Source organism: Heterodontus francisci, unplaced genomic scaffold, assembly GCF_036365525.1.
Source record: "Heterodontus francisci isolate sHetFra1 unplaced genomic scaffold, sHetFra1.hap1 HAP1_SCAFFOLD_1608, whole genome shotgun sequence".
NCBI classification, from domain to species: Eukaryota; Metazoa; Chordata; class Chondrichthyes; order Heterodontiformes; family Heterodontidae; genus Heterodontus; species Heterodontus francisci.
Genome location: NW_027140288.1, coordinates 34,725 through 61,741, shown reverse-complemented (window position 1 = coordinate 61,741; position 27,017 = coordinate 34,725). Strand labels below are relative to the sequence as shown.

The window sequence follows — 27,017 nt, the reverse complement described above, 5'->3', positions numbered from 1 at the left end:
GGACACCCTGTGTCTTGTGTCACTGGGGACTTTGCCTCCCAACCCCCCAGTTGATCTCTGGGTTCAGGCATAGGCATTCCAAATAGTGATTTCAATTGAAAATAAAAGGGCTGCTTTCAGATAAGAGGGCACGCACACAGGGATGCTGACACCTTACTGCGCCCGAGCTGGTTTGGCAGTGGTTCCGAGTGCTGGATTTTTGCCCCTGGCACCCCTTTCAGTCTTTGTAGATGCTTGTTCCTAAAATTGTAACTTTTCCTTTGGCAGTGTTGGATATCTACTGGATCAGTACATACGTTTTTGCTGTGGTGTTTGCAGCAGCGGATGGTTCGCTGGAGATCCCTCCTGACCTTGTGATCGTTTCCCTGGCGGTAGGCTCTCTGTCTCTGGACATGTTCTGAATCTTCCGACAAGTCACGTGTATTCTTCCTGCCACCCAAACATATCAGACATGTTTTACCACGTTAATGGCACCATGCAAATGTCAATGCCAGCAGGTTGTGGGTTCGCACCCCACTCCAGAGACTTCAACACAAAATCCAGGCTGACATTCCCTTTGCAGTACTGAGGGAGTACTACACTGTCGGAGGTGTCGTTTTTCAGATGAGATATTAAACAGAGGCCCTGTCTCCCCTCTCAGGTGGCACTATTTTGAAGAGGATTACGGACGTCTCCTGCAGTGTCCTGGCCTATAGTTATCCCTTAACCAACATCAGTTTTTAAAAAAAATCTAATCCTTTATCAAAATGCTGATTGCGGGCCCTACGCAAAAAAAAACTAAAATTGTGGGTGGCGAAACTTCGAAAGTGCTTGATTGGCTCTAAAGTGCTTTGGGACATCCTGAGGTCATGGAAGGCACTATATAAACGCAAGTTTGCTTTTTTTTTAACCAGCTGGGCCATTGAGTCCCCGATGGAATATTTAGTGGGAAAGTGAGAAACAGGCCAGGCTTGCAGAAGAAATGAGGGTCGCGGCGGTGCGGGGGGTGGGGAGATTTGGAAGCAAGGCCAATGCATGGGTTGATCCGTTCCCTGGGGAGACAATTGCTGAGCAAGGAAAGGGATATTAAATTATAGTAGACGTTCTCTTTCTTTTAAGAATTGACCATGTCACCATTGTCATCCTGAAATGCCTCGTGGAAGCGAATATTAGCAATATCTGGCAGCGTCATGAATACGGTTTAATGTGAAAATATTTGCAAAGTCTTGTCGGAAAACAAATTAAAATGTATATTTTTTTCAGAAAAAGGATGAGAAGCGAGAGGACCAATTCTTGAATTTTAATGATCTGTGCTTTGGAGTATCTACCGAGAGGCAGCATCATTACTATCTGCAGTATTATGAGGACTGGTGCGTTGAGAGTACAGCTTTCATACACTGTGTTTACAGTAAACGGCACAATTGATGAGATCCAGTGCCTAAGTCACACCTTGCAGCTGGAATTCCTCATCCATAAACCTGGCGCACAACTTGTCCCTTAAATCACTTCATTTTTTTTCACTGGGAGCGTCACAGCAGAGTTTGATTCTGTCATCCCCTAACATCCACATGTGGAGAGGTCACTGGATCATTATCAGGACTAGGCTATGGCTGTTCTTTTTCTCTCAGACTCTGACCCAGGGGCACAGAGGTTGTTTGTCATACCTGTAGCATGGTCTGGATGAGATCAGCTGACTCGGAGATCAAAGCTGGTACCTTTCAGCTAGCCTTGGCTCAATGGATAGCACTCACCTCAGCCAGGAGGTTGTGCGTTTGAGGTCCAATCTGGAGACTCGAGTACAAAATCCAGGCTGACACTCTCTGCAGTACTGAGGGAGCCCTGCACTGTTGGAGGTGCCGTCTTTCAGCTGAGGCCTCGCCTGCTCTCTCAGCTAGCTGTGAAAGATCCCGAGGTGTTACTTGGAAGAAGAGCAGGGGAGTTTTCTCCAGTGCCCTGGCCAGTGTTTGCCCCTCAACCAACATCACCAAAACAGATTTATCTGGTCAATATCTCATTGCTGTTTGTGGGAGCTTTCTGTGCGCAAACTGGCTGCTGCGCTTCCTATGTTATAACAGTGACTACGCTTCAAAAATAGTTCACTGGTGGTAAAACAATTTGGGAATTCCTGAGATAATGAAAGGTGCTATATAGATGCAAATTATTTAACCAGCTGGGCCTTTGAGGCAGCTCAGGCAGAATATTTAGCAGCTTTTCTGTAAAATCCATTTGCGAGCTTGACAGTAACCTGCAGTTAAGTTGGACTGTGAATTACCCAGTCTGTATTGTGTAAAACTAATTTGCAAAGAATGTACTGAGAGTGTTGGGTTGATCTCACCTGCAATCAAGTTGCAAACAAGTTACTGAGCTGTTCTTAATAAATTAAGCATAAGCATATCATCATGCGTGTGTGTGTATATACCATAAAGCAGTTGTTAAAACATGAATTCGTGTGCAAGTATTTACAGAATAGGAGACCATTACATCTTGGGGTTTAATGTGAGGAATTTGGGGAGGTTTGGTATTGACGTGCAGGCTGACGGCTCAATCCAATTCACACTGCTATTATTCACAGGGATCTCGTCCTGGCCTCTTCTGCAGCATCCATTGAAGTCAGCATTGTTGCACGGCAACCAGATAAGGTAACATCAAGTTTTCAAAGGCATTTTTAAAAAAACCGGAGATGAGCTGTGCAGTAGCTATTGAAAGGGGCTGGAAATGAGCACTCCTGGATTACACTGCGACTATTTGAAATGTTTTCCCACTACTGACATTTGATCTGTCACAGATGCACAAACACTGAAATTAGTGATGCTGCTCATAAGGCCATTAAACAAAATGCAAACAAAGCACTGGGATTCATACCTACAGGTAGAGAATTTATCTCGAATGTGTGTTGAACCTTGGCTAAACCACACCTGTAGAACTGAACATCCCTGGTCTCCATATTATAAAAAATGATATCGAGGCACTGGAAAAGGTGCAAAAAATGATTTACAGGACTGATGGGTTACACCGACCAAGAAAGACTGAATAGGCTTGGGGCTCCTTTTTTCCACTTCGAAGTCCAAAACTAGGGGCCATAAATATAAGACAGTCACTAATAAATCCAATTGGGAATTCAGGAGAAACTTCTTTACCCAGGGAGTATTGAGAATGTGGAACTCGCAACGTCAGGGAATGGTTGAGGTTAATATAGATGCACTTCAGGGGAAGCTTGATAAACGCATGAGGGAGAAAGGAACAGAAGGATACGCTGATAGAGTGAGATAAAGTAGGGGTGACAGGAGGCTCGTGTGGGGCATAAATAGTGGCATCTGCTGAATGGCCAGTTTCTGTGCTGTATATTCAGTGTTACGTCTTTGAGCATTGTTTGCTTCTGATCATGCGTTCAGGTCAACTGGGAGCTTTGGGGCCTAGAGGATGCAGCTCGAGCAGAATTTCCTGTGAATGAGAACAGTGATGATACCATGCCAGTTGGAATTGGCATCGACATTACCAGTCAGCTGCCAATCACCTCCAGTGAGTGTTTCACACTTGGTTTATAAATTGATTTATGTATCTATGTACAATTACCTGCCATTTTCCCGACTGTTGACAGTGGGGCAAACTCCTCTGTGCCTCTTCGAAACAGTGGCCATGGAATCTTTTACTGCTAACTTGAGAGGCAAGTGAGGCCTAAGTTTAACATTTTATCTGGAAGGCGTCACCTCCGACAGTGCAGCACTCCCTTAGTACCAGCACTGGCAGCCTGGATTTTATGCTTAAGATGTGAGAGTGTCTGCTAAACTGCAAGTTTGTGTTCTCTTAAAGCTGCAAGGTGTATATTTCTCTGTGTTCTGAAATGAACTCAGTTGCAGGATGGGTTGGGGATCCCTTCTGTTCCTGCTAACTAATAGAGTTCTCATGGCATTGCACAATGGGAGTCGGGCCCAAGTGGAGCCTTCAGGTGAAGTGGGGTTTAAAGGGAAGAGATAACTGGACCAAGGTATGGAGAGGTAATTCAGTCCCCCATTTTAAAGTAATTCGTTCTTCCTTGTTCATATCAATTGCTGTGTCCACATTTATAATTGGAACTGCTTGTGCAAACTTATGATGTTGTGTTTACACTGTCCTGTCAGCGATAGAGCAAATGTAGCATGGAGGTGTGAAATAATCGTCATTGTTATAGGAAATAAGTGTTCCGACGATTTTAAAATTCTGATTCTTGCTTTCAAATCCCTCAATAGCCTTTGCCCTTCCTGTCTCGGCAATCTCATCCAGCCCTATAAACCTGCGATCTAATTCTGGCCTCGAGCATCTCTGATTTTAATTGCTCCACTATTGTCGGCTGTGCCTTCAGCTGCCTGGGCCCTAAGCTCTGTAATTCCCTCCCTAAACACCTCCCAAAAATCTACCTCTTTGAACAAGCTTTTGGCCACTTGTCCCAATATCTCCTTACATAGTCCAGTCTCCAGTTTTGTTTTATCACGCTCCTGTGAAACGCCTTGCGATGTTTTATTGCATTAAAGGTGCTATATCAAGATAAGCTGTTGTTCTATGAGAAGAGCACACAAGATCAATTAATATAAATGTGTGTTCACATTTGGGAAAAAAATGGCTATCCAAGTGTGCAGGGGAAAGTGCATGAGCTGATTCCCTATCATGTATATTTGATAATTATATGCAACATGGCATCAGTTCAGTTGGTTCTAAATGAAGCCAACATAGAATTGAACTAACTCTTTGCTTAGTAAAAAACCTTCAGTACATTTTGTATATTCTTTGACATCCTTAGATAAAATTCTTCTCTTTTTGCAGCCGATGAGAAGATTGAACCTCCTGCTCCTGTCTTGATGATGCTTTCAACAGATGGACTTCTTTGTCCATTCCATATGATCAACACTATCCCTGGAGTGAAGACAGTATTTAAATCACCAAAATGTCCACATATGGATGGCGAGAGAGTGCCGAAACCAGGTATAAGTTACATCTACAGAGAGCAGAAGAAAATGCATAGGATCGTAGAATTTCAAGCATAGAAGAGGGCCATTTGACTCATGTGCACCTTTGCTGGCTCTCCAAGAACTGTTGGCTTGGTCTCATTCCCTTTTAAAAGGTGTAATTGATTCTGCTTCCATCTTTGTTCCTAATGGATTCAATTCCCACTCCAGAAATTTGTTCTTTGTACTCCAAGTGCAGCACTGTCAGAAAGATGTCAGAAAGCCGTCTTCAGAAAGATGTTAAACCAAGGCCCCCAACTGCCCCTTAAAGTGGATGTCAAAGATTCCACAGCTCTCTTTTGAAGGGCAGTATGTAGCTCCACGGCCTCACAGCCAATGAAGTACTTCAGAAGTGTACTCACTGTTGTAATGAAGGAAAAGTGGCACCCAATTTGTGCACAGCAAGCTCCCACAAACAGAAATTGATGAAGATCACATCATGTGTTGCTAGTGATATGGGTTTAGGAATAAATATGTGCCAGGACACACAGAACTCCCCTACTCCTCTTTGAATAGTGCCCCGGGATCTTTACAGCCACCTGAGAGGGCAGAGGGGGCTTTGGTTTAACATCTCATCCAAAAGAGGACACCTACAACAGTGCTGTGCTCCCCAGTACTGCACTGAAGTGGGGATTGAACCCATGACCATCTGACTCAGAGGCGAGTGTGCCACCCACTGAGTGCTGACACAATACCAGTACTAGTATATTCAAAAGCATCCTGTTTCTCTATCCACAGATGCTGCCAGACTAGCATCATCTGCTTTTATTTCAGATTTCCAGTGTCCACAGAAATTCTGCTCTACATCCTGAGCTTACTTATTCAGGATGCTGGACTAATTTACCATGTATGTCAAGGCGCAGAAGAGGTTTATTAGAATAGTACCAGGAACTTCAGTTATCTGAGGAGACTAGAGAAGCTGGAATTGTTCTTCTTAGAGCTGAAAAGGTTAGGGGCAGATTTAATAGAGGTGTTCAAAATAATGAGGGATTTTGATCGAGTAAATAAGGAGAAACTGTTTCCAGTGGCAGGAGGGTCAGTAACCAGGGGACACCGATTAGAGATAAGTGGCAAAAGAACCAGAGGAAAGATGAGTGGACTTTTTTTTAAAAAACGCAGTAAGTTATAATCCGGAATGCGTTGCACTGAGGGGTGGTGGAAGCAGATTCAGTAAACTTAAATGGGAATTGGATAAATCTTTGGACAAAGAAAAGAAAGTTGCAGGGTTTGTGAGGAAGGAGGGAGAGTTTCAAAGAGCCAGCACAGGTACAATGGGCCAAGTAGTCTCTTTCTCTGCTCCAGGATGCTACTAAACCATTGATGGCCGACAGACATTTTTCCACCAGCTCCTGTTGAAAGAATTCTGTTGTATTAAACTAGTGCCTTGCTGATTTTGTATAATTACTGCTTTTCTTGGGAATAAGTGTAATTTTATGGTTTTGTTCAGGATCTTTTCACTAACTTTTTGCTTTACCTTCCAGCTCAGACGTCAATAACTGCCCCCTCGATATTGGTGCCAACTCGTGCTGCAACAGCACAGCCACGTGACTCCTCGGTGGTCGTGCAACCCAAGGCCTCACTCCGTCCATCTATTTTGCCGGTGATCCTGCCGTCTTTGCCCTTTTTCCCGAAGGTACCTGCCCCTACTAAAGACTTGGCAAATCACGAACCGATAGTCAAAGACTACGAATCCAGTTCTTCAAGCGACAGTCAACATGCCGGCACCTTGACAGGACAGAGGTTCGATCTGTCACCAACTGCTGCCTCTGGCAAGTTTGTCAGGTAAGTCTAGATCTGTACAATGACACCTATCTCGTGGAATTGCATCAAATATCACAGTGCACACAGACCATTCAGCGCAGGTGGTCCATGCTGGTGTTTAAGCTCTATATGAACGTCCTTCCATCTGTCATCGTCTCACCCTCGCAGTAAAATCTTGTATAATAAAAACGGAAAATGCTGGAAATACTCAGCAGGTTTGGCAGCATCTGTGGAGAGAGAAACTGAGTTCACGCTTCAGGTTGATGACCTGCCGTCTGATCTGAGATATGGCTGTGAAAGTGAGTTTTGGTAGATTATGATCAACCTCGAGAAGGGAACTACAGAAAACAGTGAAGGTGAACAAGTTAGATGGATGAAATGGAAATCCCGGTGGAGAGAAGAGCAGAGCTCCTTCAAGGTGGGCATTCCTGGCAGAGAAGTGACAGCGAATTAAACACTAAAACAAAAGCAAAACCCATCGGTTGCTGGAAATCTGAAATATAAATCTCAGCAGGTCTGACAGCATCTGTGGAGAAAGAAACAATTAATGGTTCAGTTCGATGACCTTTCATCAGAACTATTCCTTTTTTCCCTGATGTTTATCTACCTTCCCCTTAAATGCAACGATGCTGTTCACCTCAACTACTCCATATGGTAGCAAGTTCCACATTCTAATTACTCTCTGGGTAAATTCCCTATTAGTGGCTGTGTTATATTGATGGCCCCTACTGTTGGTCTCCCCCACAAGTGAAAACATCTGTCTGCGTCTACCATATCGAACCCTTTCATTATCGTTGAGGTCGTTCCCTCAGCTTTCCCTTTTCCAGAGGAAAAGAGCCCCTGTTTGTTCAGTCTTTCCTGATTGTTCCAGCCGCTCAGTTCTGGTTTCATCCTTGTAAAAATTTTCCAGGGCTGTGAAATGCTTTGGGTAACATAGAGACCAGAACTTGTGCTTGTACTGAGCACTGATCTTTGTTGTTTGAAGCGAATATGACAAATCTTTGTCGGTCTGCCATAGTTGCCAAACCGTTGTATTGTTCACTGGGATTTTAAAGTTCAAAAGAGTTCCTTAATAAAGGTAACCATTCAAACTGGCTTCACTGTATGTTGGAATCTGATAACCCAGTTTTAATAGGTCACAGGAGTGACCTATTCAACCACTCCAGCCTGTTCTGCCATTCAATTAAATCATGGCTGATCTGTATCTTTACACGCTTTGACTTTGTAACCCTTAATACTCCTGGCTAACAAAAACAGTCACAGTTTTGAAATTTTCAGTCGACTCAATGGCTTATTTTGTGGGGGAGTGGGGGGGGGGGGGGGAGGGGAAGAGAAGAGAGTTGCAGATTTTTGCGATCCTTTGTGTGAAGTACTTTCTGACATCACCCCTGAATGGCCTGGCTCTAATTTTAAGGTTTTGGCCCCTTGCTCTGGACTCCCCTTTCCCCCACCCCACAAGCAGGGGAAATAGTTTGCTTCTATCTATCTTATCAACTCCTTTCACCATCATAAACACCTCAATTTCATCATCCCTTCATACGGACATATGAATTAGGAGCAGGAGTAGGCCACTCGGCCCCTCGAGCCTGCTGCACCATTCAACAAGATCATGGCTGATAACTCCACATTCCCGTTCGCCCCCTTGCTTATCAAGAATCAATCTACCTCTGCGTTAAAAATATCTTCTATACTGAAACATGATAGTCTTAGAGACAGCTCTACCACCTGGTTGCAGTTACCATAGAAGGCAGTTGGCTTTATGATTGGGTGCTCAAAAGGTACCAGTTAGATTGGATGCATGCTACTGCTTCCTGTGCATTGCTGCAGAGCGGTGAATTCACAGCTGGCTGACAAAAAGGTCACCAACCTGCAACGTTAATTCTATTTGTCTCTGCATAGGTGCTCAGACCAGCTGAGTTTTGTTTCCCAGCATTTTACTGTTTTTATTTCCGTGTTCACACAGACCTTGCCCTCTGGAGATTAAATGGATTCGGCAAAATTCCCGATGGAGTAGACAACACGTTTGCAGAAAACGTGGACTTGATGGGCTGAATGGCCTGTTCTCATTCTGTACTTTGATTTTTAATGCTTCTCATTACTTATGCTGCCAATTGGATGATCTTTGGTTTGTGCAGTGATGGAGATGCTCTGCTTTGTAGGTTCTTGAATTTAGGAACTCCTACATCATCCAGTGAGACCGAAATATCTGCAGATTCTGGAGAAGGCTTGTCGTCTCTGCACTCCTCTGGCCATGCTGCAACCGGTAAGACTATTTTAAAACTTTCAGATATTGTAAGTTGAACTTTTTATTTCTTGCATTATTCTTTTCTGTGTTCCCCTAAGCTCTTGGGGTCTCTGTCTTGCATGCGCTCTGTTTGCGCCTCCCTTGCGTGTCCCCTGCCCCTCTCCCTTCCTTGTACAACCCAGCCCCCTCTCCCTCCCTCAGGTATGTTTGCAGTGTCCCCCCCCTCCCCCATCGCCACCCTTTCCTTTTCCAGTCGCACGGCATTAACACAAATAATCTCCTCCTGTGTTGTCACCATTCTATGATTCAATCTAAGATGGATGTCTTCTCTATTTTCTACACTTGAAAGATGCGCTCCAGACCTTTGCTTTGTTCCGACGGTAAGTGCATTCATCCAACTACTTGCATCCATTTGCAAGCTTAAGGAAAGTGAGGGTGAGCCTGACACAGTAAATGGTCTGTTGTCAATGCTGAATCTCTCATGCGATGCTTCTATTTAATTGCTTTGTCTGAGGAGTTTGGAAGTCGGTCTCTATCCTAAAGATGCTGGTCTGATCCATTCCACAGTGAAGACGAGAAAACCAGTGAGTGAACTGTCTCGGGCATGTCCATGCAGCTTGGGCCTGTGGAATCATTTCTATCCTGTGCCCTGTTATGGAGCAGTGTCTGGAGAGACCTGAGAGCCAGTTGGAGTGGGGAGGACAAGGGGCGAGGAAGTGGAAGAAAACTCAAGTGTACATAAAGCCACACAGCTGTTAATCTTGTTTCTTTCTTTCTCCATGTAGCCGCTATTCGAAGTGCATTGGGCTCTGCAGCAGTCCTAACTGTTCCAAAGACTTGCCCTACTCAGGTAAGAGTCTGGGTTGCAGCAGTTATCGTGACACAGAATCGCAGCCGATGGTGATCACCCCGATGATCTCAGTCATTGGATGGCAACAGTGTGCAGCTTCATATGTTGTTTTTTAAAACAAAAGCTTTAACAAAAGACACAGTTCCTGCTGGTTCCCTCTGACCCGCTAAATTGGCCACTCACAAAGGTGGGAGGAACCTGGGATTTCTGCACGCTGCCAATCTGGAGAGATGTCCCACAGCAAGCCATCTTTCTGATTGGCCTTTGGAGGACCTACATGTCACTTCCACGCAGGGAGAAGCAGGGTAGGCTCGAGTAAACACAGATTCGTCGAAAGCTCTTCAGGGCTTACGGTAGATGGTGAAACTTGAATTTGGTGAATAAATCATGAATTGAAAGTTATGGAATGGTGACCATGAAACCATTGTCGATTGTTGTAAAAACCCATTTGGTTCACTAATGTCCTTTAGGGAAGGCAATCTGCCATCCTCATCTGGTCTGGCCTACATGTGACTCCAGTCCCACAGCAATGTGGTTGACTCTTAAATGCCCTCTGCAATGGCCTAACATGCCACTCAGTTCAAGGGCAGTTAGGGATGGGAAATAAATGCTGGCCTAGCCATGAACGAAGAATTTTTAAAAAAATGCAGTCGGAGCAGGAGTAGGCCATGCGGCCCCTCGAACCTGCTTCATCATTCAGTACGATCATAGCTCAGCTGATCTTGGCCTCAACTGCATTTTCCTGCCTGTCTCCCCATAACCCTTGACTCCATGTTGATCAAAAATTGTCTATCTCAGTCTTGAATATATTCCATGACCCAGCCTCCATTGCTCTCTGGGATAGAGAATTCCAAAAATTCACGACCCTCAGAGAAGAAATTCCTCCTCATCACTGTCTTAAATGGGCGTCCCCTTATTGAGAATCTGTGCCCGCTAGTTCGAGATTCCCCCATGAGAGGAAACATCCTCTCAGCATCTACCCTGTCAAGCCCCCTCAGAATCTTTTCTGATTCAGAAAGATCATCTCTCATTCTTCTAAACTCCAAGGAGTATATCTTCAACCTGCTCAACCTTTCCTCCTAAAACAGCCCCTTCATCCCAGGAATCAACCTAGTGAACCTTCTCTGAATTGCCTCCAATGCGAGTATATCCCTCCTGAAGTAAGACCAAAACTGTACACAGCACTCTAGGTGTGGTTTCCCCAATGTCCTGTACAATTATAGCAAAACTTCTCTACTTTTCTACCACATTCTCCCTTGCCATAAAGGTCAACATTCCATTTCTAATTACTTGCTGTAGCTGCATGCTAATAAGGACACCCAGAATTCTCTGCACCGCAGCATTCAGGAGAGTCTCTCTCAAATGTATATTTTGCTTTTCTATTCTTCCATCGATGGAAGACGATGGACACGCAGCAAACAATCCATTTAGGTGGGGTGTCTTCTCTTGGGGTACCTTTGTTGATGGCTTTGAAGGTCTTGAGAGGCAGGTTTTGCCGCAAGTGCCGCACGTGAAGCTGCCAACTGATGCTGTGAGTTGTTTTTTGACATTGGCGCCTGTTGCCAAGCTGCTGTAGCAACTGATCATTATGATAGTGCACACCAGTCTACAAGATGTCATTATTTCTCTCTTTCGCCAGCTAGCGACTCCCAGGTGCAATAGTCGACATGTAGGGCCTTCGTGTCAAGCTTGCAAGCATCCTTGAAGCGGAGCTTTGGGCGCCCCACTGGTCATCTGACCCCCGCTACCTTGCCATACAGTAGGTCATGCGCGCATAAAGAATACAGCTACCACCTTTGGCCAACTTGTGAAACGTGTATGGTTTATAAGGCCTGTGTTCTCAGCACCTTGCTGTTTGGCTGTGAAACATGGGCGACTTACAGCTACAAGGAAATGAAGCTCAATAGTTTCCATCTTCGCTGTCTGTGACGCATTATGGGTATATCCTGGCAGGACAAAATGATAAATGTGGCATTCCTCTCGAAGACAGCACCCGCAGGTGTGTTGGCTCTAATCAAATGGAGGTGGCTTCGGTGGATCGGACACGTCTGCAGGATGGAAGATGGTTGCAAACCAAAAGACGTTCGATTCTTCCTACCAAAAGTAGATAACATCACATTTTCCCACATTTGTCTCTGTCTGCCAAATTCTTGCCCACTCACTTAACCTTAAATAATCACTTCCACCTCACGCTGCAGATTCTAGTCTGTTGGTGAGCAGTGTGATGGGAGGGGGATCAGCAAATACCTTGTCAGCACTGTGAAACATCGCTCCAGGGTGAGGTTTTTGTGGATATTGTCTAGTGTGGGAGGCCTGCGAAGTCGTTCCTAACCTGAGTCCAGGCATTTTTCTGCTGTTAGCAACACTGACGAAAGTGATGTACTACAGATCCATAGACTGTGCTTAGCTATGTCTCTAGATACCAAGTGCTCTTGTCCTCTGTACATAGGAACAGGAAGAGGCCATTCAGCCCCTTGAGCCTGTTCCACCATTCAATGAGATCACGGCTGATTTGTGACCGAACTTCATATAGTCGCCTTTTGCCCCATATCCCTTAATACCTTTGGTTAATAAAAATCCATCAATCTCAGATTTAAAATTAACAATTGATCCAGCATCAATTGCCTTTTGTGGAAGAGAGTTCCAAACTTATCCTACCGTCTGCATGTAGAAGGGGCGGCACAGTGGTTAGCACCGCAGCCTCACAGCTCCAGCGACCTGGGTTCAATTCTGGGTACTGCCTGTGTGGAGTTTGCAAGTTCTCCCTGTGTCCGCGTGGGTTTCCTCCGGGTACTCCGGTTTCCTCCCAAATGCCAAAGACTTGCGGGTTGATAGGTAAATTGGCCATTATAAATTGTCCCTAGTATAGGTAGGTGATAGGGATAGGTGGGGATGTGGTAGGAATATGGAATTAGTGTAGGATTAGTATAGTAGGTGGTTGATGGTCGGCACAGACTCGGTGGGCCGAAGGGCCTGTTTCAGTGCTGTATCTCTAAAACTAAGTGTTTCCAAATTTCACTCCTGAAAGTACTGGCGCTAATTTTTTGACTACGAGGAATCTAGGACTAGGGAAGCTCATGGAATTATAGATTGGGAGAAACTCAGTTCCCCTTAATATCTTAAACTTTGAACAAATCATCCCTTAACCTTCTCAATGTCAGTAAAACAAACACAAAGTATTACAGATGCTGGAAATCTGAAATAAAAACAGAAAATGCTGGAAATACTCATCAGGTTTGGCAGCCTGTGGAAAGAGAATCAGAGTTAACGTTTCAGGTCAGTGACCTATCGTCAGAACCGATCTGATGAAAGGCCATCGACCTGAAATATTAACTCTTATTACTCAATGCCAAACCTGATGAGTATTTCCAACATTTTCTGTTTTTATTCCAGTATGTGTAATCTCTCCTTGTAATTTAACCCTTGCAGTCCAGATATCATTCTGCTAAATCTACACTGCACTCCCTCCAAGGCCAATATATCATTACTCAGGTTGGTTCCCAGAACTGCTCATATTATTCCAGGTGCATCATTGTGTCTAGTCACCAACCCGTTTCTTGCATTGGACATCCTGTTGCAGTTTCCTGCTTCAGGCACTAGGGCCACCAAAGCATTAAGTTGGTAGTCAAAATTGTCCATCCTGGATGCTTCTGTTGCCACATAAAAGTAGTGCCTCATGAGCATGGGGTAGGTTAAACTGGTGGGAAGGCATTTATAATCGAAGTTAGTTGCCTGATGACCTGCACTTATCCTTAATGAGCATCAGAAATGCATTGCTGGCTGGTGCAGTAGGTGCAGCCTCTGCATTGCCTTCAAGAGGAAGCTGGATTGTTTCCTAACTGGGCCAGAGATCACACTGTGTCGAAGTCTTTACAGGTAAGATGTAGTCCGTGTGATCCCTTGGACTGGGTTTGATTGCCTGAGGGAGTCAGAGAGGAATTAGCCAGAGTATTTTTTCCCCTGGGCTTTTTCCTCTTGTCTCCCCGAGCAGGTTACATGGCAGTGAGTGGGATGTGGGAGGAGGATGTGCTTGGTCATGATGCTCTGGCTGGCAGGAATGTGGGGCAGGCTTGACAATCTACCTGCCTTCCAATTTTGAATCTTAATTGGAGCCCTTTTCCTGTCTTGCCTTGATTGCCACTGCAAAGAACTGTTGCTTCCAATTTGTTATTGGTATAAATATTTTGCGGTGGATGCTATTACAAATCCCTTTGTCTTTTCCCTTCAGGCTTCTGAGTCCTTGGATCTGTCCGTGTCTGATCTGGAGAAACAACTGCAACAGCTTCCGACCTTAGATCCAGTCATGTCGGGAATCATGGAGGAGGTGAGAGCGGCGGGTGTGAAGACCCATGTTCAGCGGGAACTGAAGCAACGTGTCAGTTGATGTTTCAGTACTGACCTGCTTTCAATCTTGCGCCTTAGTCAGCTGCTAGCTGCCCAGTGTTTTGTGCTTGACCCCAGTGTTCATCGGCTGAGAAAAGGCCATTGCAGAGACACTGAGCAAGCTCAACTCCATAATGACTTAAACAACATTGTCATCTGAACATAGAGCTGTGTATCTAACTCGCAGAAAGAGCCATTCACCCGTCACCCCACCCTGCCGTGCTTAATGACCTACATTGGCTCCTAGTCTGATACAGCTTCAATTTTAAAATTCTCATCCTTGTTTTCAAATCCCACCATGGTCTCGTCCTTCCCTGTCTCTGTAACCTCCCCCAGTCCGACAACCTTCCAAGATCTCTTTATGCCTTCAATTCTGGCCTCTTGTGCATCCCTAATTTTGGTGGCCGTGCCTCAGTTCTAAACTCCCCCTCTAAATCTGTTCACTTCTGTCACCTCCTTTATTTAAGCCTCCTTAAAATCTACCTCTGACCAACCTGTCCTAATATATCCTTAGGCGGTATGGTGTGATATTTTGTCTAACTCTCCTGTGAAGTGATTTTGGGATGTTTTATTACATTAAAGATGCTGGAGAAATACAAGTTGCTGTTAGTTATTGAAATGAACTGTTCTATTGTTCTTAAAAAAATGAAAGAATTTGCATTAACGTACCACCTTCAACAACCTCAGGATGTCCTAAAAAGCTTAACAACCAATGAAGTACGTCTGAAGTGTAGTCACTGTTTTACACACAAGGTCCCACAAACAGCAATGTGATGATGACCCGTTTTTAATGTTGGTTGAGGGATAAATCTTGGCCAGGACATTGGGGAGAACTCCCCTGCTACTGTTCAAAATAATGCCATGCGATCTTTCGTACCACCTGAGTGGGAAGACTCCAACAGTGCAGCGTTCTGAGTGTTGCCCGTCCAACAGTGCCGTGTGCCCTCAGTACTGACCCTCCGACGGTGCAATGCACCTTCAGTACTGACCCTCTGACAGTGCCATATGCCTTCAGTATTGCACTGGAGTGTCAGTCTGTGCTATGTACCATGTCTCTGGAGTGGGGTTTGAGTCCATAAACCTCTAATGAGATGAGATTATTAGCTACTAAGCTACAGCTGACACTTGTCATTATTCAGTTCATGCCCCACCCCTAGCTGATCTCCCAGCAGTGCAGTTGGTAACAGGTGATGTGAGTTTCCATTCAGCTGGACAGTGTATCCCTGCTGTCTGATCAGGTGAATGTGAAAGATCCCGTGGCACTATTTGAAGATCTGGGAGTTCTCCCCAGTGTCCTGGCCAATATTTACTATATGAATATTATATTTACAATATGAACCAGCATCACCAATGCAGGTTACCTGGTCATTATCACATTGTGGGACCTTGCTTGTGCATATTGGCTGTTGCATTACCCTACATTATAACAACTTCTATTAATCAGCTAGAACAACTAGTAAAACATCTTAAATGAGGAGAGACCGCTTTGGGGAGGGAACCGCAGAGCTTTAGGCCCAGGCACAGCTGCCTACATAGAAAAATGACACACAGCGCAACAATTACAGCATTTCATTGGGCTGCCCTGAAGGTGTGAAGAAAACAGAAAGTTTGATTTTTTTTTTTTATCAGTCATAGGTGTATTTATTTGGAAAGTGCTCCTCTGAGATGCTAACACACCATGCATTCTGCATAGATTGCTCTCTTTCAGAAGGAACTCGACGATTTGAAGGCTCGCACTGCAGGTACCAACTTTGAGGTTGGCAGTGCCAAGGAGATGAGCCACCTGAAGTTTGATGCAGAGATGCACCATACCTTCCTGTTAAAGGTCAAGGAGACCACTGAGGCAAGTGGAGACCCGCTGTCATGGGATAATTTGTTGACAAGGGGGAGGAGCTGGAAGCTGTGGGAATCTGAGCTAAGACCATGCCAGGGTGTAATGGTGGGTAATTAGTGGGAAAGAGTAACCCATTAGGTAGTACAGTCCACACCTACCATGGGCAACTGTCAACTGGGCAATTAACCGCGACTATCTTCCATCACCATAGAACTTGATTACAAAGGCAACTCTTACAATGTATGAAGCTGGCCAACTATTATGGGCAGTTCAGTAAGGCCTTCGCACCTCATTAAAATGCAATTGCCATAATTGCTTTATACAAAAGCAAAATACTGCAGATGCTGGAAATCTGAAATCAAAACACAACATGTTGGAAATGTTCAGGTCTGGCAGCATCTGTGGAGAGAGAGACAGAGTTAACATTTCAGGTCGGTGACCTTTCATCAGAACCAGTATGAACTCTTGGCTTTCTCTCTCTGTCGATGCCTCCTGACCTGAGCATTTCCAGCATTTTACCTTAATTCCTTGCTTTAGTGTACCCACTGTTTAATGGTGCTGATAAGTTACAGATGGAAAGGCTGGAGGACACGTTTCCTTGTGGTTTGAAAAGGGTGGGAGCTGCCGATGCCGCTGGGCACTTGCTGCCTACAGACTGCGAGCTGAGCAGTTTCAAACTTCCTGACCTGGGGCTTGTCCCAACACCACCCCCCTGCTTAACTTGTAACAATGGGCGAGAGTTTGCAGTCAGAATTATAAACTATACAGCACAAAAACAGGCTATTCAGCCCAACTGTGCTGGTGTTTCTACACCCCACCAGTCACCTCCCACCTCTTCTCAGGCTTTCAGCAATCCTTTCTATTCCCTTTTGTCTCATGCACTCGTCTAGTTCTCTTTTGAAAGTGTCAAAGCTTTTTGTCTCAACCACTTCCTGCAGAAGCGAGTTCCACATTCTGACTAATCTGAGTAAAGACATTCCTCCTTATTTCCCTGTTGGATTTATGAGTAACTATCTTGTATTTATGGCCTCTAGTTTTGGATTGTTCCACCAGTGGAAAAATTCTGTCCACATCTACTCTGTCCAACCCATTCATAATTATAAAGACTTCCATCAGGTCTCCTCTAAGTCTTCTCTTTTCTGAAGGAAAAAATACCTCCAGTCTGTTCAATCTTTGCTAATAGCTGTAATCTCTGAGTTCTGGCACCATCCTTGTAAATCTTTATTGCACTTTCTCCTGTGCTTTTATGTCCTTTTAGGACAGAGACCAGAACTGTGCAAAGTGCGACGTGAGCAGGGTCCCGTACAAGTTAAAATAATAGCGAGTTCATTGGTGTTGCAATTATTAGCATGAAAATTGTCCAACAACTTGTGAGAAAATGATACCTGGTGAATTGTGGATCACGAGTCTCATGAAAACAGCAACTTGCCCTCAATCTTCCTGTGAGTTCCATGAAGTTGCTGCATTTCTGCATTAATTGCTACTTAACCCCCTGCAGAAAGTTAGGGCTGCTCCATAATAGTGTCTTTAATGAGGAGATTTATGTTCTTGCAATGCCAATCAACCTCTCTGGCCCAGAAACAAAAAAAAGACTTGCAATTATATAGCGCCTATCACGACCACCAGACGTCTCAAAGCCAATGAAGTACTTTTGAAGTGTAGACACTGTTGTAATGTTGGAAACACGGCAGCCAATTTGCGCGCTGCAAGCTCCAACAAACAGCAATGTGATAATGACCAGATAATCTGGTTTTAGTGATGTTGATTGAGGGATAAATATTGGCTAGGACACCGGGGAGAACTCCCCAGCTCTTCAAAATAGTGCCGTGGGATCTTTTGCATTCACTGAAACTGAGGCCCCATCTGCCTATTCAACGTCTCATCTGAAAGACAGCACCAACAGTGCAGCACGCCCTCTCTACTGCATTAGAGTGTCAGCTTTGATTTTTGTGCTCAAGCCCTGGAGTGGGACTTGAACCCAGAACCTTGTGATTCAGATGCAAGAGTGCTACCAACTGATTCAGAGCTGACAGCAAAGACATTAATGTCATGCCTCTGACCTTGCCAGCAGTGGTGCTCACTTATGTCCCAGGAGGGGAGATTATCAAATGGAACAATTTAAGCTGGAATCTCAATACTGCAGGTTGTTAGAGATTATAAAATTTTACATTTCTTCTCTCATTCTGTCAATCAAATCTTTCTCTGTCATTTTTCTTTCTGTACCTTAATTGACTGTAATTCACCCTATTTCCTTCTCAATCATTCCTGTTTGTTTCTCAATTCTTTAATCACACTGGTTCAGGATATAGATTACTGGCCCCATTGTTCACATAGGTCTCCTATGCCCTTGCGTTGAAAGTTTACAGCACAAAACTGTTTGAGCTGAAGGGTGAGGGGACAGGTCTAACTAACTGGGCACTCAGATCATAACAAAAAGGAGCAGGAGTAGGCCATTCGGCCCCTCGAGCCTACTCCACCATTCAGTGAGATTGTGGCTGATGTGATGCCCCACTCCAGCAAAAATCTGGGCCAATTGTAGTCATGGTGTGTTTCCTTGCCCAAAAAATGAGGTTGTTACTTGGATGAATGATCATGGCATAGGGGCACAACACTGGCACGGTGTCTCGAGCTATGATGGTTTTACTGTCCAGTGCCTATAACTGGCGGACAGCATTGACACCAGCCGGCCCACTGTAAACAGTGCGACTGTACTTTGTGAAGGTGACTGAATCCCTGCCTGTTTGAATGTATCTGATCACCACTTCCATCTTTCTTGCATTTGTTGCTCACAGTATGAGATCTCCAAGTACATGCCATGGTGAAGGAGACAAATAATTGGAGACAGTCATACAGTACAGAAACAGCTGTGGGTGAGGGTGGAATGGGAAGATAGTAAAGTCGGAATGGGCAGGGGCTTGGGTCTGTCGTGGGTCAGGTGGAGAATGGAAGTGCAGGTTGATGGAGTGCAGATTGAGGGAGCACGGGTCTGGGTGGGCAGGTGGGTTTGTTGAGGGAGCGGCGGGGTTGGGTAGGTCGAGTGGAGGGAGCTGCGGGGCTGGGTGGGTGGGTGTGGGGGGGGGGGGGGGAGCGGTGTTGAGGGAGCCCGGGGGTGTTGAGGGAGCACAGGGCTGTGGGGGGAGGGGGGGGGCGGTCGAGGGAGCTGCAGGGCTGGTAGTGGGTAGGGGGGTTGTTCAGGGAGCCTGGGGGGGTGGGGGGGGCAATTGTTGAGGGAGCCCGGGGATGGGGGGGGGTGGTTGAGGGAGTCTGGTGTTGGGTAGTGGGGTGGTGGGGGGGGGGGGGGGTCGAGGGAGCTGTGGGGCAAATGGGCAGATGGGGGGGTGGATGTCGAGGAAGCCGCAGGGCTGTATTGAGGTGTATGCCAGGATTCTGGCCTCGGAACTGACCTACACACAACTTTATGCGAAACAGTATGACTCTTTCCTCTCATTGGCCCTGTGGAAGAGTAATTCTGCTGTTCCCTCAGTGCCTATTTTCTGTAACATTAGCAAAGCAGTTTATTGAGGAATGCCATTACAAGATATGTCTCTTTGAGAACAATTCTCTTGGTTGGTAGTGGCTTTTATGCTGATGTGTTTGGTTGTATTTTTTCTGCCTCTTTTCCCAACCTATCCAACTAGTCTCTGCATGGAGATATCGGCACCCTGAAGACTGTGATGCTGGAAGGATTTGCTGCTGTGGAAGATGCAACTACGCATAACGAACGAAGCATTGACCAGAATTATCTTCAATTACTGCGTAGAAAACCCCTTGACCCAAAGAGCGAAGCTCAACTTAAGGTCTGTGGCTGGTTTGTGCTTGTGACTTCAGATAATCGTATTGCACTGAGCCCATCGAGGCAAAGCTCACTGGTGATTTAAGCTGCAGATCCTTATCTGCTCCAGCTAGTGACTGTTTGAATACCTTATTATCAATCTGGGAGATTGAATCAGAGCAGTAAGAAGAAATTTAGCATAAGATCAGAGAGGCCTGAGGAATTTTTTTTTAACATAGCAAGTTGTAAATTGCCTGAAAGGGTGATGAGAGCAGATTCAATCGTCATATTCAGAAGGGTATTGTACATTATTTAGAATATGCAGCAGAGAAACAGTGCATTTGGTCCATCCAGTCCATGCCAGACTCAAGTCTCCTCCCATCTTTCCTCCTCTAACTCGGTCAGCCTAACTGTCTATTCCGTTCTCCCTTGTGTGTTTTATCTAGATTTGCCATTAAATACATCTATACTGTTTGCCTCAACCACTCCTTCTGGTAACAGGTTCGACATTCCCACCTCTCTGGGTAAAGAATTTCTCCTGAAATCCCTACTTAATTTCTTAGTAACAACCTTATATTGATGATCTTTAGTTTTGCTCTTCTCCACAAGTGGAAACACACTTTGAGCCTATTCTGTCAAACCCTTTCATAATTTTAAGGACCTCTGATAGGTCACTCCTCAGCCTGCTCTTTTCAAGAGAAAAGAGACCCAACCGGTTCATTCCTTCCTGATGGGTATAACCGGTGCCTCAATATCCTTTCTATAATATAGCAACCACATCTGCACACAGTACTCCCAAGTGTGGTCCAAGTAAGTTTCAATACAAGTTTAGCTTAACTTCTATACTTTTTTCATTCTGTCTAAAAATATATGCTTGTGTTTGTTTTTTTTTAATGGCCTTATTGACCTGTCGCAAGTTTGTGATTTGCGTATTTGTACACCAGGATCCCTTTGCTCCACTATCCACTTAGATTCTTATTTTCTAAGTAATATCTAATACCTCACACTTATCTATGTTGAAATTCATTTGTCAATTATATGCCCATTCTTCAAGTTTATTAATTACATCTTGTAATTTGTTGCAGAGTTCCTCAATATTGACTCTCCCTCCCAATTTGTGTTGTCTGCAAGTTTAGACATTGTGTTTTTGATACCAAAGTCTAAATTCTTAGTATAATTTGTGAACAACAGTTGTTCCAGCACTGATCCTTGTGGGAACCAACATCCTACTTTCTCCCACTCTGACTAGCTATGCTTTACCCTTACTCTCAGCTTTCTGTCTTGTAGCCAGCTAGCTATCCATTCTGCTAATTATCCCCTAACTCTGCATGCTCTGACCTTATTCATTTGTCTATTATGTGACCCTTTGATCATCTACTGCAATACCCTTGCCTATTCTGTTACCTCTAAAGAATTCAATGAGTTTGGTTCAGTAAGACCTACCCTTTTGAAATCCGTGCTGACTATTGTTATATTCTTGGTTTCTAGATGTTTTTCTATTTTCTCCTTTAATAGGGATTCCATTATCTTTCCAACAGCTGTTAAGCTGACTGGTCTAATGTTGCCTGGACATATTCAATCTTCCTTAAATTTTGGTCTGATATGAGCTATCTCATAGAATCATTTATGGTACAGAAGGAGGCCACTCGGCCCATCGTGCCTATGCCAACCTATTTGGCAGCCCTCTGGCACTGCACCTTTTTCTAATAAATGATTAAATGTGTGTAATAGTGTCTCTGCTATCTCTTCCCTAGATCCCTCAGTCCAACCAGAATGGGCCTTTGTCCTCTGAGTTCGATTATTTAATGCTTTGTTTCATTTTTTTATTTTACATTGTTAAATGTGGATATATGCTTGAAAAGGGAAAAAAAATGCAGGTGAAAGAGCTTGGGAGTGGGACTAATAGGCTATCTCCTTCAGAGATCCAGCACAGGCATGAAGGGCTGAATGGCCTCCTCCTGGGCTGTAAGCTTTTATTTCTGGGATACATTTATTTGGAGATTTGATTGTGTCAGTTAGTATATCCCGTCTCGAATCCGAAAGATTCAACACTCAGAGCACAGGTGAATCAACTGTTTGTACATCTGCATAACACCAGGGTTCTTACTGTAATTTAAGACTTTGTTTGGTATAAAACCACACAGTTCTCCACGAGGCCCCAATTCAATCCCCTGCAATGTGAACAATTATGCTGGCAGAGTGGGAGGAGGCTGGTGTGGAGCATAAACAGCACATGGACCTGTTTGGGATGAATGGCCTGTTTCTGTGCTGCACAGTCTAAATAATTGTATGTGGTTTGATACTCTGGTTTAATTTGTGTTTTGTTGGGGGGGTTCATGGAGTCTTGTGTAAATGGTGAACTGCTACTCCCCAGTATTAGCAGGAAGCATTATCGCATGGAGCTTCACACTGATTGTGAGCGCATTGCAGACTTGGTGTGTTTCCTGAGCCGGTACCAGTGAAAATGCTGAATCGCTCGTTTGGTAAAGGAGTGCTTAAAATAATCAGAATTGAGCCCTGAGCCCTGACCCCAGACAAGGAATGTATTTTAAATGTAAGCATTAATCAATTTAAAACTTCCCGAACCTGCGGCATAATTTGATTTATGACTGAGAGAACCTGCTGACAGTCTGCAGACTGTAGCTGCTACTGCTCAGTAAGTCATACAGTCATAGAGAGATACAGCACCGAAACAGGCCCTTCGGCCAACGAGTTCGCGCTGACCATCAGCCATCCATTTATACTAATCCTACATTAATCCCATTTCCCTCTCCCATCCCCACCTTCCCTCAAATTATCCTACCACTTATCTAGACTGAGGCAATTTATAATGGCCAATTTATCTATCAACCTGCAAGTCTTTGGCATGTGGGAGGAAACCGGAGCACCCGGAGGAAACCCACGCGGCCACAGGGAGAAATTGAAAACTCCACACAGGCAGTACCCAGAACCGAACCCAGGTCGCTGGAGTTGAGGCTGCGGTGCTAACCACTGCGCCACTGTGCTGCCAGGAGCATCCGGCCCATGGCTTCACTTAGACTGAGATTTGGAGTCAGCATCTGACTCAGGAGAGTAGGAGGCACCACCTCCTGTTCATCAGACCCTGGCCCCTTCATACATTATGGCACAGTCTCCTCTCCACAGCCCCCATGACCAATTACAGCTTCCGTGTCCGTAACATACACCCCATAAATTACTCTTTATCTCATCACTGTAGCACACAGCTGAAATTTAATTTTTTAAAAAAGACTTTTGACTTCTGAATAAGCCAGCAAGTTTTTTAAAAAACAAAAATGCACTTTTGTTTTGCATTAGGTGCGTAGAGTCTAGTAGGGATAAAGTGGCAACTGAGCTTCTCTTTTATAGACTCAGCTGCCATGATCACTGCAACAGTTTCAGATCTAGGCTGTGGGGCCAGTTTCGTTCCTGAAAGGGAATCCAATTGAAGTCAGATTCTTAAACTGCCCTGGTGGTGGTTGAACTCATGTTCTCTGGATTGTTAGCCCAGCAACATAACCACCACACTACCCTACCCAAGCTATATTTTTATCCTGTTAATGACTGCAAACAAGGTGTTTGAGATTTTTCCCTGCGGGGGGTGAAATGACAACAACTGAATTATCGGCGCTAGTTGCCAGATAATGGGTGTTTGCATCAGACAAAAGCTTCTGCAGACTGGAGCTCCCATCGTTCTCACTCCACTCTCCCAAGCTAGGAATTTTCCTGTCATGTTATGTTAGGGTCTGGATACATTGGTAAATGATTGTCATCTTGTTACAGAAAGGGTGTAATTGCACTAGAGAGGGTACAGAGGAGATTTACGAGGATGTTGCCAGGACTGGAAAAATGCAGCAATGAGGAAAGATTGGATTGGCTGGGGTTGTTCTCCTTAGAACAGAGAAGGCTGAGGGGAGATCTGATTGCAATGTACAAAATTTTGAGGGGCCTGGATATAGAGTGGAGGTGAAGGGTCTATTCACCTTAGTAGAGGGGTCAATGACGAGAGGGCATAGATTTAAAGTGATTGGTAGAAAAATTAGAGAGGGGTATGAGGAAAAGATTTTTTTACCCAGAGGGTGGTGATGGTCTGGAACTCACTGCCTGAAAGGGTAGTTGAGGTAGAGACCCTCAACTCATTCAAAAGGAGTCTGGATATGCACCTCAAATACCGTAAGCTGCAGGGCTACGGACCAAATGCTGGAAGGTGGGATTAGAATAGGTGGATTGTTTTTTGGCCAGCACAGACACGATGGGCCAAGTGGCCTTTTTCTGTGCCTTAAACTTTCTATGATGCATGGAATGTACAACATAGAAATTGGCCATTCATCCCAACTGATGTGTACTCCACACAAGCCTCTCGCACCCTTTTTCATTTAACTCTCTCAGCATATCCTTCTATTCCTTTCTCCCTCACTTATCCAGATTTCTCTTAAATGCATCTATGTCATTCACCTCAACCACTCTTTGTGGTAGCGAATTCCACATTCTCACCACTCTCTGGGTAAAGAAGTTTTTCCTGAATTCCCTATTGGATTTATTAGTGACTGTCTTTTATATTTATGGCCCCTAGCTTTTGGTCTCCTTCACATGTGGAAACATCTTCTCTGCGTCTGCCCTATCGAACCCCCTCGTAATCTTTCAGACCGCTGTCAGGCCACCCCTCGGTAGTCTTTCTAGAGAAAAGAGCCCCAACCTGTTCAATCTTTCCTGCTAGGTATAACCTCAGTTCTGGTAACATCATTGTGAACCTTTGCCAGTACCCCTGTATCCTTTCTATAATGTAGAGACCAGAACTGTACACAGTCCTCCAAATGTGGTCCAATGAAGGTTCGCTACAAGTAGCATAACTTCTCTGCTTTTCAATTCTATCCCTTTAGGAATGAACCTTAATGCTTAGTTTGCATTCTTATAGCCTTATTAACTGCAAATTTTGTTCTGTAGAATTATAGGATTGCAGAATACAGAAGGAGGCCATTCAGCCCATCATGCCAGTGCCAGCTCTTTAGAACAGCCATCCAATTTAGTCCTGCACCCAGCTTTTTCCCCATGACCCTACAAATTAGTCCGTTTCAAGTATTATGTTTAGTTTAGAGATACAGCACTGAAACAGGCCCTTCGGCCCACCGAGTCTGTGCCGACCATCAACCACCCATTTATACTAATCCTACACTAATCCTATATTCCTACCACATCCCCACCTGTCCCTATATTTCCCTACCACCTACCTATACTAGGGGCAATTTATAAAGGCCAATTAACCTATCAACCTGCAAGTCTTTGGCATGTGGGAGGAAACCGGAGCACCCGGAGGAAACCCACGCAGACACAGGGAGAACTTGCAAACTCCACACAGGCAGTGCCCAGAATTGAACCTGGGTCGCTGGAGCTGTGAGGCTGCGGTGCTAACCACTGCGCCACTATGGATGTTGATTCTACCACTCAGGTAGTGCGTTCAACATCTTAACACTCTATGAAGAAATTTCTCTTCAGTTCCCCTCTAGTTCTTTTACCAATTACTTAAACTGGTTGACCTCTGGTTGCTAACCCACTTACCAGAGAACATAATTTCGCCAAACTTGTTCAATCAAAACTCTTCATAAATTTGAATAACTATTAAATCTCCCCTTTTCCTTCTCTGCTCGAAGGAGAATAATTCCAGCTTCTCCAATCTGTCCACACTACTGAACTGATTCTTGGTAAACCACCTCTGTTTCCTCCCAGGGCCCTGACATCCTAAACTATGGGGTAGGCCCAGTATTTTATCAAAGTTGTCAGCTCTTTTGCATTTGCTATTGAGCATTTTTTGCTTGCTGTAGAAAAGTTGATTGGGGAAAAGCGAGTAAGTGACACACAGGAACCTTTTTTGCTTTGCAGGTAATTCGCCATTTGCATCAGTATGTGAAGTTTGCAGTACAGGATGTAAATGATGTGTTGGATATGGAATGGGAGCAATACCAAGAAAAGAACAAGAAACACAAGTGAGTTTGGGAATGTACCTCGGCTTTAGAATGCAGTGTCAGTAATGTCTCAGTGGGCAGCATACTCACCTCCAAGTTGGAAGGTTATGCGTTCAAGTCTGCACTCCAGAGACTCGAGAACAGAAATTTAGGCTGAGAGAGCACCACTATCAGGAGTAGTCTTTCAGCTGAGACGTTTTAACTGAGATCCCATCCATCTCTTTAGCTGAATGTAAAACATCCCCACGGCCACTATTTCAAAGAAGAGCAGGGGAGCTCTCATTCTCCAACCTAAACCACTGGGGGAAAAAATTATCTTGTAATTTATCTCATTGTAGGAGGTTGCTGTGTGCAAATTGTTGGCCTCATTTCCCTATATTGCAACAGTGACTACACCTCAAAAGTGCTTGATTGGTTGTAAAGTGCTTTGGGATTTCTGGAGGTCTTGAAAAGCACTATTTCGATACAAGTACTGTCTTCAAATTGAAAGTGACCCAGACACTCCCCCTGCCCAAGCTCCTGCTGTCTAGCCTTTGAAGGCCTGTTTGTGCACCAGTGCCTGTGTATTTTCCTGTTTAAAGCATTTTGAGCATCGTGGGGCTGAAGGATTGGAAATAACACCTCCCTCATTGGCTGAGCTAGACCAATATGCAAGCATCTTTTTTATGCCAACCTTGGAACAGCTTTTGCCAGATCTACAGGCCTTGGGGAGAGTAGGAGAACATGGTTGGGGTAGGCAACAGGCAATTAGGAGACTCATTGCAAGTGTTGACACCTTCACATTGACCCTGTCCCTGCAAGTATTGACACTGTCACATGGACCCCCAATACTTCCAAATGTTGACACCTATGTTGGGAGTCTCCGATTGACTTGCTCCCAGTGACTCATGCTCAATTTTTAGAATCCCATTTGGGCTGCCGAAAGGATGCAGTGCTGTCATTGTGGAAAATGTTTCAGTGCACAGCAGCAGATTTATCCTAAAGTCATCAGATTCAAAAATCTGTTGGCATACGCATGGAAATCTAACCTTATGGATCCTTTTGCTGCAGCTCCACACTTTACCACTGAAGGAACTGTGGAAGTACTTGGTTTCCATGTATGTGTAGAATGTTTAGTACAGAAACAGGCCATTCAGCCATCAGGTTGATGTTGGTGTTTAAACTCCACGCAAGCCACCACCTCCCACCCCTCTTCTAAACCTATCAGTATATCCTTCTATTCCTTCCTCCCTTGTGTTTACCTAGCTTCCCCTTAAA

General features: G+C 44.6%; 1 protein-coding gene across 1 annotated transcript in view; it reads left to right on the top strand.

Annotated features, from left to right (window-relative positions):
• Positions 1 to 230: 230 nt before the first annotated feature.
• Positions 231 to 27,017, top strand: part of LOC137359183 (nuclear pore complex protein Nup214-like) — a 53,428-nt gene continuing 26,641 nt past the window's right edge. The window contains exons 1-12 of the mRNA XM_068025245.1: positions 231 to 371; positions 1,243 to 1,349; positions 2,552 to 2,618; positions 3,372 to 3,498; positions 4,777 to 4,935; positions 6,440 to 6,740; positions 8,879 to 8,982; positions 9,750 to 9,814; positions 14,043 to 14,138; positions 15,891 to 16,040; positions 19,670 to 19,828; positions 25,678 to 25,781. Coding sequence (XP_067881346.1) covers positions 231 to 371; positions 1,243 to 1,349; positions 2,552 to 2,618; positions 3,372 to 3,498; positions 4,777 to 4,935; positions 6,440 to 6,740; positions 8,879 to 8,982; positions 9,750 to 9,814; positions 14,043 to 14,138; positions 15,891 to 16,040; positions 19,670 to 19,828; positions 25,678 to 25,781 — 1,580 coding nt within the window. The remainder of the gene's footprint in view (positions 372 to 1,242; positions 1,350 to 2,551; positions 2,619 to 3,371; positions 3,499 to 4,776; positions 4,936 to 6,439; positions 6,741 to 8,878; positions 8,983 to 9,749; positions 9,815 to 14,042; positions 14,139 to 15,890; positions 16,041 to 19,669; positions 19,829 to 25,677; positions 25,782 to 27,017) is intronic.